The sequence below is a fragment of the Coenobita brevimanus genome, chromosome 92 (assembly GCF_032717465.1).
Source record: "Coenobita brevimanus isolate Jiangsu-jjx chromosome 92, ASM3271746v2, whole genome shotgun sequence".
Lineage (NCBI taxonomy): Eukaryota > Metazoa > Arthropoda > Malacostraca > Decapoda > Coenobitidae > Coenobita > Coenobita brevimanus.
Genome location: NC_137045.1, coordinates 21698951 through 21708881, shown reverse-complemented (window position 1 = coordinate 21708881; position 9931 = coordinate 21698951). Strand labels below are relative to the sequence as shown.

The 9931-nt window shown below is 42.9% G+C and overlaps 1 protein-coding gene across 1 annotated transcript; it reads left to right on the top strand.

Annotated features, from left to right (window-relative positions):
* The first annotated feature begins 637 nt into the window (after nt 1-637).
* Nucleotides 638-7844, top strand: LOC145412162 (proton-coupled folate transporter-like). Its single transcript, XM_080282096.1, has 7 exons — nt 638-799; nt 1061-1213; nt 1662-2241; nt 2512-2607; nt 4061-4291; nt 4941-5097; nt 7625-7844. The coding sequence occupies exons 1-7, from the start codon at nt 638-640 to the stop codon at nt 7842-7844; spliced, it is 1599 nt and encodes a 532-aa protein (XP_080138222.1).
* Nucleotides 7845-9931: the final 2087 nt, after the last annotated feature.

Genomic DNA, 9931 nt, shown 5'->3' with positions numbered 1-9931 from the left:
ACAAGAAAACGGGACACAGCAGAGAAAAGGCAAGAGCGAAAGAAAAGGCTAGAAGGAGAGAGAAGAAAGACGGTAAGAGGTGAGGGAGAGAGAGCGCCAGTGCTATCTTGAGCCACTGGATATAAACATCTATAGAAATACTGCAGCCTGCGTCCACAAGATCAGGTGATATTATCATGCTGATTCTATACTTGAATGAAACGAGAACACTTTGGTATTGTTCCTTCCTATTTGATTCATTCCCCGTCGTAATCAAATCCACAATGTGAATCAGACTATGTTCAAAGGCCTCCTGTTATAACGATTGGTAAAGAAGTTAAGAATAACGATGCTAGTTCTTTAACTCTATTACCCTTCACGTGAGGCTAAAAATTATATCCTTCTTTGCTGTGAACACACAAAATAGTAAAGGTTTCATTCTATCAGTTCAAATTTGGAAGGCCATGCAACGATTATATGAAAAGTATGGCACCCACTATCATGAAGGTCACCAGAAACCTATCAGATAACAGAGGTGCTGACCACGAGGATTAGTACAGCGGCATCCCATTGTCTCACCAAAAGAGTCTATAGCCAACAGGTTGAAAGTGGCGGGCGTGGTGTGGGCGGTGGTGGCAGAGCGTGAAAAAACGTGAGGATGGCGGGTGTGGTGTTGGGCGGGCTTGTGCGGGTGCTGCGGGGGATGACCCTGGAGCCCGTCTTGCTCATAGACGGTGCTTGCAACCAGGCTATGCTGCTCTTCATAGAAAATGTCCAGATGAACAAAATTTGTACCGTTAACCTCAACTACTCGGCAGAGGTAAGATCACTTTTCAAAGAACGGCTACCGTTCCTATCACAGATTATTGCGAGAGAAAGCTACCAGCACTGGGACCTCGCACCTGTGTTCTTTGTCCTATAGTACCACACCCTCAGCTCTGAGGTAAGACATCAGTCACTAAAGCTTCACTTTATAAAGGCAAGAGGGGAAGCATGAATGACGCCTCTGAAGCTTGTCGTCCCCACATGAATAACATTACTTGTGTGAATAAGGATGGCGCTGCCTGTTTCCCCACCACAGGTCTGCGCCAACCTGTCTGCGTACCCCGAGCACAACGTGGTGGTGCAGCGGGAATTCAGTGTCTTCGCATTCTACAACAGCATCATCATGTCCGTCCTGCCTCTGCTCTGCGTCCTCTTCATGGGTGCTTGGAGCGACAAGTATGGTCGCAAGGTAACTGCTCGAGTAGCAAATACTTTCATAATGACACACTATGCCAATAAATAGATACTGCAAATCTACTACCTAGCTCAAATAGTCCATACTTAGCATCTTTAAAGTGCTAAAATAAAATTATGATTAATTATGAAACAATGAGTACTGGTACCGTACATTTTGTACGGGAATTATTAGGATCGAGATTTTCATTTAATGGATAAAGTTGTGACATGTAAACTGCTTAGTCACCAGATAAAATCCTGGCTTTTGCAGGGAAAATAGAGATTTATTTTTCTATATTTAGGCGTTCACTGCCCTTCTGTAATGTACAAGTATCTATAGACAGTAAAACACTTTTGCAAACACTATTGTGCTAATCCTAAATGAGAATTTTATGGTTACAATATTTTTGTTAATTTTTACTGAGACAGCGCAAAATATTTTCTCTTGTTGGTGCCACCAGATTCCTCTGTTAATGACACTGACGGGTCACGTCTTCTACGCCGGGGGTTACCTGCTCAACAACTGGATGGCGGGGTGGCCTGTGGAAGGTATATATGTGGTCACCTTCCTGGAGGCCATGGGGGGTGCTTACATGTGCTTGCTCTCCACCGCCACCAGCTACATCAGCGACATCAGCACAGAGAAGACCAGGACTGCCAGAGTGGGCACCGTGAACTCTGTGTGGTATCTGGGCGGACCGCTGGGAACACTGATGGGTGCCGTGGTGATCAAATATTGCGGTTACAACGTTGCCCTAGGTCTTGTCCTGGCTGCCTACATTTCCGCAATCATGTACGTCCTGTTCGTCATCAAGGAAAGCCATGGGCCCTTCGCCAGGCAGTCCCTCCAACCAAGAGGCTCCATCAAAGAGTGTCCACTGAGAAAGGAGGACGTCCGCAAGGTCACCATGTTTGCTGATTTCTTCGACTGGCACCGCGCCTTCGAATCCTTCAAGACGGCCTTCAGGAAGAGAGAGGGGAACTCCCGGGCTGTTCTCCTTATCATTATCTTGTGTAATATGTTGTGGCGCATGTCCAGAGGTGAGGTAGTCGTAGTTTCTCAATTGGTCTGTACAAATGCTGACATAAATACTGATATACAAGGAGACAATGAACAATGTTTTTCGATATTCAATAATGCTATATTCGGAACCAATCAAATTTTGTAGATTAATATGTAAGTATAATTGTTCGACCGAAAGATGGAACAACATTATCCACAACTGTAGGGAATATGCAGGTAATGCAGTTATTCCTGTTACCACCAATTTTCAACATTCTCTTATACCAATCCCTTTAATTTTCCCCCAGGGTTCTTCATCTACATGTTCGTTCGGCGAGTACTGCACTGGGAGGCTACTGATTACGGGTACTGGGCCACTTACCGCAATCTCGTCGCAGCCGCAGGTATATACTGGAAACAAAACGTGTGTGCATGTGTGTGTGAGGAGGAGGGTGGATCGAAAAACAGAGGTTACTGTAGCTATATGGTAGTGGACTAATAAGTAAGTTATGTATGAGATTAACTGCAGGTGTAGAAAAGAAGGAAAAGAGTAAGGTAAAGGTCAAGTAGTGATGTGTGGCAAGTTTTATAATACGTAGGCTATGGTGTTGTGGAAGGAGAACGCAGTAAGAAAAGATAGTATGCACCAATATTAACTCCTTCAGCCCAAGTACTTTTTTTTTTTTTTGGAAGAGGGGGGGGGGGGCTAATGCCAAGCAGCTTTATTAGGCGAAGAAGAGACCCCCTTCAGGGTGAAGATGCTGAAGGGGGATTAAAGGGAAACAAATTAAATGATATGCTGTAGCGTCATATTCCTGGACACTGAAAGAAAAACAAAGTAGCCTACAAAACACTAAGGAAAAGGTCCCTAAAGCTATCAAAATCATCAGCATCTAATTAAAAAAATAATCAGACAAAAAGGAAGCTTGAATAATAAAAATCCTTCGTTGTGACTTAGGTAGTTACATACGGCAATTTTTGCATCCTCCTATGGGCAATTACTACGAAACCCCAGAATGGAGTAGGTACACATGCGCAAACCAAACTGCTACTTGAGTGACTAGGCAGGATGCTGGAGCAGAACAGATGACCAAAAATTCACCACAAACATGAAAATACATTGTGTGAGGGATGGGCACTTCACATCATTATCATCTGTATAAAGTATCTCTTGAGACTATACCAGAGCTTTTTGGTAAACAGACTCACAATGGATGACGTCTTGTATAGGGTTCTTGTATATCTGCTGACATATTCTTGGAATCAGATGAGGAATCCAGATGTTTAAATCTTCTTCAACTCACTTATTAACGAGCACCTTCATATTCATCGAAAATTTTCGACAATTATAGGCTACGTGACGGTAAGAGTAGGACTACAATATACTGGACTTGTGGAGACGATATGTATGTGGCCACCCCACACGAGATTAAGACGTCTGGCAATAAACAGATAGATAGGATTTTTCCAACAAAAGGCACAACTTTCAGTTCATTTGATTTTAGTTCCTTCTATGCCCTGCTACGTTTGAACTCTGGAAGCGGACAGGACATAGAAACTGTAGGTAGTCGCAGCAGATGCATCCCGAATCTATCGCTCTAGGAGCAAATGTGCACTGCATCCACGAACGAGTCCTCCTGCAGGCAACTCGGGCATATGTAATCACCTCATAAAGGGTATTCAAGTAAAATGTCTGTAAATGATGACCTTTCTCTGCAGCGCACAGATACAGTCTACAAGCCGCAGTCTGAGCGATAGGTCTCTGGAGTAGTGATGTATAAGATTCCATCTTTTCTCCTTCCTTTACGGGTCAGGAGGACAACGCTGGAGTGCAGTATTAATTGTGTGACATTTCAGGGTCACTAGTGCTGGTGCCGCTGCTGACGAAGATGGGGAGCATAACTGACTCCCTACTGGCGGTGCTGGGGTCGGTCTCCATCATCGGGGAGTACACCAGCTATGGCCTCGTGTCGGACGCCACCTACAAGTTCTTCATGTGGATGGGTCCACCTTTAGGAATCCTCTCCAATGCCAGCATCATCGCCTTCAGGTCCATGTCCACTAAGCTCGTGGCCGATGAGGAGAAGGGTGAGTATGTAGTTGTACTGTCACCGCCACTGAACACACCATTTCACTTTACTGTCACAAACTATGAACGACTGACAAGTTCATAGAGACATCACTAGGAAAAGCTGACCTCATCACTTACACAGAACTGATGCAAAGAATAATTAGCATCTCTCCTCACAGAACACCATGAGCCATTTACTGTATATCTACCGTACCATCCTCTACTGTTTAGGCTACCTATCTTAGTGAACTCACTCCTCAGTACTTTTAAACTTTTTCAAGGAGTTTGTTTCCCCTTCTAGTGAATAGGAGGTTTACTGTTTAATGGCCTTGGCGTTGTCTACTGAAGGTTACCTACAGGCAGTTAAGTAAATATCCGATAGAAAATATTTCATAAGGCATCACAAACTTCATTATTTAATGATTTAAAGAGTTATTTCTAGCATGAACTGCAAAGTTCATTAGCGACGTATGGTAAAAGAAAACCCAACTATGTAAGAATCAAGCAGGAATGTACCTACAACAAACAATATTAACACAAAACATTAAAAACAAAGTAAAAAAAAAAAAAATCAGTCATGCCAAACAGGTACTAAAATGTTAGAACAATTTCTGAATGTACTGTACATTATAAAACATATTAGTATGGAAATGTGTTGGTGTGCAGGTCGGATCAACGCAGTGATGGCGGCAATGTACGGCCTGATGCCTATGGCGGGGTACGCTGCCTACGCACCCATCTACTACCACACAGTGGACGACTTTCCCGCGGCACAGTTCTTCTTTGCCTCAGCCCTCAACGTCCTCATCATGATTATATTCATGTAAGTTGCCACCTGGTGTAAACAATATACATCGCAACTAACAGACTACTTTGTCACTTGGTCAACCATTTGAAATAATTACCGACCCTGCACGCATTTTTTAAAACAACCAGTATAATGGTTGCAGATAGGCCTACACATGCCCAAAGCAATCAGACACAAAAGGTAATTAGCCCACGTTTCATCTCTGAATAAGAGCTATCTGGCTGTTTAGTTAAATTTTAATGGCCACTACCGGCGATCAAGTACCGATACCTACGAGCAGTGTATCATTTAATTCAATCATAAACTGCCAGCATATTAACTCATTGTACTACTAAAAACAGGGTTAATTAATAAAATTTCTAGATCAAGTTATAACATCGTTATCGTAAATGCTGCGTCTATAACTGAAAATACGGAAACTCAATGAGACTAATAGATAAATAAAAGCTGAACCGATATCAGCACCCCATACGTCTCAGCGTATGGGATGTTGCTGACATGCAATATTCATTTGGTGCAGTGCTACCTTCAAGTAATTCTGTGGTGATACCCATTTAACCAAATGGACGCCTGGTGGTTTGCTTCACTATGACGCTTCAACGGGATGTGACTCTCAAGTGTTTACATCTAAGGGATGGTTGGAGTTTATTGCTCACATACCACTATTCGCCTAAAATGCAGCCTAGCCCCGGACTCTTAGGCTCTTGATGATTGAGTAACTTATTGGATGACCGAAATACTTACCATTATGTCCTGAAGCTACACCCTCAGGGTAACCCTCTGAAATTGTTAGATTCCGCCAAAAAACTGACCACAGTTCAACTGCATTTCTCCGGTCTACTGACTTACAAATATCATTTTCCAGAAGAAACGGGAAGATGCCACTGCTTTCTAGGGAGAAATAATCTCTCCGTATATTGTTTGTTCTTAATGACAACTCAAGGTGTCACTTGCACAAAGTACAATACTTCAAGAGATATATATTTTATCCCATATACAGATCCGGTAGAATATAGGCTGTTTCTTTATTCCTCCGACAGACTCTCATGTTTACCGATTTGGGATAAGTAAAGGCAAACGTCGCTATTGCATTTTTTTTTTTAAAGAAAAGCGTTATCAGTAAAGGTACCGTGTGGTAAGAGGGTTGTTAGTTACCGTGTCGTAAATGACAGTCCAACACTGGCTACTCCTCCACCCCCTACCCCAGATGGATACCTGCGTGTGTGTGTGTGTGTGTGTGTGTGTGTGTGTGTGTGTGTGTGTGTGTGTGTGTGTGTGTGTGTGTGTGTGTGTGTGTGTGTGTGTGTGTGACGAGACGGTAATACCTGCTCCCCTGGCCTTTTTCCAGCGCTGTCCTCCACTTCCCTCTCACCAGGGCGGTAAAGAAACAAGTGATCGTGATAGTACACACTGGTTTACCCTTTAACAAATTTCCTTACTCCACGTCTTTTATGAATCACCATTTCTTATCCAATCTACCTTACACAACCTACACGTATTCCTCGACAGTCGCATCTCTACCCCAGTGCAATACCAATATCTCACACCTGTACGGCAAGGTGGGTACTAAAACACCAACAACCAACTGTATCGCTGTACTTTCCATTCTTTAATACGCTCACTACTACCCATTTACATCTCATAATTTTTATCCCTCGACATACACAAAAGGATATGGTTTAATCTGTCCAGGCGTAGCAGGTATAAGCTATTTCATCACTCAGTTATCAGTGTCCAGTGTAATCCTGTCGCACACACACTTCCTTCCTTCAGCTATAACAGGATTTAAAGTAACTGGTAGTATTGCTATCAGGGTCTCTTTTTCCTCTCAGACATTTTACCCGGCTACCTCAGGTCAATCTTATGCAGTCAGGAAATAAATATCTTCCCAGTTTCCTCCGAAGTGCGTTAAAAACTAGCAAAACATAATAAAAATCTTAAATTAACTAAAGCGTGTTTCGGATGGCTCGACTTTTCCCCGGTGCGATCATCATACCTAAAGAAAAGGCACAATTCCCCGACTACCACAACCTGTTGTCGGTCTCTCTACACCGAAATTCCATTTTTTCCCCTTCCTGTCAGTTATCCCCTATCCCTTGCCTCTTCGCCACCAACAATTAAGCTATTCTGCATTCCACTATATCGACCTATGATCAAGTTCCCAGTGGTTTACTTATCTCTTCCCTCCCACTGACAAACCTAACCTGCCTCCTCGCAGTGGAGACGCTCAGTGGTTAACCTATTTCTTCCCTCCAACTGACAAACCTAACCTGCCTCCTCGCAGTGAAACTGGTAGTGTGGCGGTCAGCACATTAAGCCCGCATCTGGAGAAATTAGAGTCTGACTCCCGGACCGATTAGACTAGTAGACAAAGTCTGCTTCCCCTGTTTCCCTGTTTATCCAGCAGTTCATCTAGGAACCTAGATGTTAATTAGATTGTTGCCTATGGGAAGATTCTGACGTTAAAAAAAAAAAAAAAAACCTACTTTAATGACTCGTGTTGTCAATAGGTACTAATCACAAGCTTTCTTCTACCTCACAGCGTCATCCAGATAACCAGCGTCTCCTATACGGCCAAGCGAGACCTGGAGGACGCAAAGCAAGAGGAGGAGAAGACCGAGAATGAGGAGGAGCGTGGCAAATTAGATCCCAACATGGCTCTTACAAAACTCATCAATTCTCCAGTAAGCAGCCCCCTCAGGGAAATGTCACCCAAGGAGTACGAGGCCTTCAAATCTAGCCTCATTGGAAGGAAGTTTTAGTACAGTAACTCCTTCAATGACAAGACGTAACTTTTTATTTTATTCGTGCTTTCTCCAAATGATTTAATTCAGTTAAGGAGAGACTGGAGAGGTTCCTTATGGCCTTTCTTTACCCCTTCGCTGGAGAGAGGCCTTCACGTGGTGGCACTGGAAAAACTGAGCGGTTCCACTGTACAAACGTCCCTCTACTCTCTCTGTCCCCCGAAAAAAGGATGGTGGGCTGCAGGAGAGGGGTAACTTCAGCCTGCAGTCTAATGAGTTCACATTCAGATGAAACTGGGGCTACAACAACAACAATTACTACTACTACTACTACTACTACTACTACTATTACTGCTGCGGCTGCTGCTACTACTACAACTACAACTAACAAAAAGTCCTTCTTAAGGGGAATAAAATCAACTGCTGATACGTGGAATGAAGTCAAAATCACATCACCATACGGTAGGAATTACTCGGATATCTTGAACGTATGGATGAACTGACAGACGCTCCACGGTGGGACAGAAAGTTACTTAAGCTACAAGGCAAGAAAGACACGCTATTAGCTACTATATTTCTAGCTCTGTATGTAACTATACTCATTTTACTTTAACCTAGCCTGAAATTGCTTTCTCCATCCTGAAGGTTCAGTTGTAACAATAGATTAGCACTAGAATATTGTGCTAATCACGAAGCATTGCTGTAGAAAAGTACGTTAAGCCACAGCATTGTCTTCTTCTTCTCTTGACTACGTGACATAAGATGTAAAGGGACGAAAATCTGGGCCAGGTTAGTGTAAAAGAAGTAAAGTTATTTAATGCTCGCTTGTAGGTCATGGAAATGTGTTAGTTGTGGCTGATTTTCTTTCACAAAACCAGTACCTGTTATGTTATTGCAATAAAATTACAGTATACGGGACCATATGTATTTCTAACCTATGACATGTTTGTAGTAAACAACTCATTAAAGTTCCTGCTCTCTCTCTCTCTCTCTCACACACACACACACACACACACACACACACACACACACACACACACACACACATTACAGATCTACTTAGCCCTGTAACGATCTAACCAGCGAGTAGCGTTTGGATGGCAGCCTATCTATAACAATGGTTGCGCCAGACTGTTTCTGAAGAGTGTTAAGCAGGCTTCACACTAGGCAAAAAACGGCTAACATGATAGCCGTTTTTACGAGCCGAATGACTACAAATCAGTGGATTTCAGCTTGCTAGGAGGTTTGTCGCTGCGATGAGTAATCAGAGGAGCTGTACATATATATATATATATATATATATATATATATATATATATATATATATATATATATATATATTATTGTGTGTTCGACTCTGGGCATAGGCTTCACAGCCTGCTCCCAAGGCCCAGTAGTCCTCCATACCATACACCTCTACATGTCACCACTTCGGCGCTAACACCCACCGTCCATATTGAATACATGCAAGGGCTGTCTCATACAGGACTGGTGCATTGGTATTAGCTGGGGCATTTTTATGACATGCTGGCGGGTCTTCTGGTGGATCAGTAGTCTGATTTTGTGAAATTCAAATCCATAAACTGTTCCCTGCCCTAGCGGGGATTTGAACCTGGGTCCGGTAGGACTGCAGGCCACCTCTCTACCGATTGAGCCACCGCCTCCCCCAATACACACACACTTTTTTTTTAACTGAGAAAATATTCCATTAAAGCATGAGGTAAAAAATAAAAACGGGTCGCAAAAGCGGCTAACATGTTAAGCCACTTTTGCCCCGTGTGAATCCGCCTTTACAGGACACATTGATTGAAAAGCACGTTGTATACCTGACGTGCTTTCAACCAGTACACATTCCCTGGTTTTCATTTGAGAACACTGTTCACCAGGGCTCGAAGTAAATGAATGTGTGAATGGCTGGCTGAATGGATACCTCACGAACGGTTGGATGAGCATAGGCTATGCGGCTGTGTTAAAGAAAAGGTAAACGGAAGGACGGATGATACTTGTGGATGCACACACACACACACACACACACACACACACACACACACACACACACACATTTTATATATATATATATATATATATATATATATATATATATA